At 56.4% G+C, this 1,473-nt stretch overlaps 1 protein-coding gene across 1 annotated transcript in view; it reads right to left on the reverse strand.

Moving 5' to 3' along the window:
• TGME49_222010 (HAD hydrolase, family IIID protein) overlaps positions 1-1,403 on the reverse strand; it is a 7,667-nt gene extending 6,264 nt beyond the window's left edge. The window contains exon 1 of the mRNA XM_018779949.1: positions 1-1,403. This exon is cut by the window's left edge and continues 373 nt beyond it. Coding sequence (XP_018638297.1) covers positions 1-701 — 701 coding nt within the window. The 5' untranslated portion in view covers positions 702-1,403.
• Between the last annotated feature and the right edge of the window lie 70 nt (positions 1,404-1,473).

Consider the following 1,473-nt stretch of genomic DNA (forward strand, 5'->3'; position numbering starts at 1 on the left):
TCTCCCACAAGTATTTGCTTTCCACCTGGCTCTGCCTCCTCCTCCTCCCCGTAGTGGTGACGAACCGCATTTGAATCGGCGCGACTGCGCGTCGCTGCGTGTGTTTCTTGCTGGGTTCCCCCACCGGACTCGGTGGACTTTGCACAGTTGAACTTCGTTCCATTTGCTTCTTCACTTCCGTTCGCGCCGCGGAACTCTGAAAAAAACGCGTCTGCGTCTCCCCTCGAAGGTCCGCCGGCCTGTTCGCGGAGCCTTTCCCCCGCCGCGGCTTGCACACTCGGATCTCGCTCTACAGAGGAACTGTCTGCGGCTGGCGTTCCTTCCGCGGCTTTCTTCAAATGCTTTAGGAGAGAGACAGCCGGCGCTGCGTCTCTGGTTTGGTCCGGAGACAGAACAGCGTTAACTGTCTCTGCGTCAAGCAGCCTGGGGTGCTCTGCCGCGAGAGACGCGTCCAGTGCACCACAACAGTTCTCCTCGCCTGCGGTGTCTTGCCGCCTCCTCTTTGTCTCCAAAGACGGGTTCGGACGCGGGCGTATCGTCTCGCAAACGCCGCAGGAGTCGCCGCACAGTGGGCCGACTGGAGAGAAGGGAGAGGGAGAAGGAAGCGGGGAACAAGTTTCTGAAGGAGAGTCTGGAGACGCGCGACAGGAGTCGGGTGAGGAGGCGCGTTCCTCTTCGCTGTCCTGCGTGTCGACCGCCATGTTTGCAGAAGAAAAGAAACAGAGGTGACGAGGAGATTCACCAGCAAGGCAGGAAGACGCAGCGACGTTGCCCAGGCCTCACAGAAAGCGGAGAGACGCTTCCGTGAACTCAGCGATTACAACAGAGGAAAGCAAGGGATTCCAGAGAACGCCTCAGTGATCGAGATGCAAATGACGGCGACTCTGTCCACATCGGAAGAAAGCCGCGTTCATCCAAGAGCAGCTTCCGTGTCACCGGATGGAGAGGCAGAGACGCAGAGAGGGCCAACAGCAAAGAGTCCTGCTGCGTAGGAGAAGCAGCGATTTGATGTTGACCCTCTCTGCGTCTGGCAGTCAGAAGAACGGAGTGTGCCCCAGGATTCGCGCGCAGAATTCACGCTGGGTTTTCAGTCCAACAGACAAACACACCAAGATGGAAAAGTCACACCACGAGACACGTCACGAGACAAAGACGGACTTGGAGAGAAGTCGCGGTGATTCGAGGAATCCGTCTCAGCTGAAAAAGACAACTTCATTTGTCGTGTGTGTTGCCCAACCTCTGTTGCGGCTTTCGCTGTCAACAGACCGTGTCTGAGCACTCTCTGCTTCTATAACACACTGTAGAGCCAGCGTTTCGGCATGCGGTCTTCTAACCTGAGAAATTGGAGACCACAGAGTGGTGTGTTCGAGAAAAGGCAGGCAGTGGAAAAGGCAGTCGAGAAACGAAACAAGAAAAGAGTTGCACCGGAACTTGACCCGCCTGAATTCAACAGAGCATGCATCTTTTTACGCG

Source organism: Toxoplasma gondii, chromosome II (assembly GCF_000006565.2).
Source record: "Toxoplasma gondii ME49 chromosome II, whole genome shotgun sequence".
In the NCBI taxonomy this organism is placed as follows: Eukaryota; Apicomplexa; class Conoidasida; order Eucoccidiorida; family Sarcocystidae; genus Toxoplasma; species Toxoplasma gondii.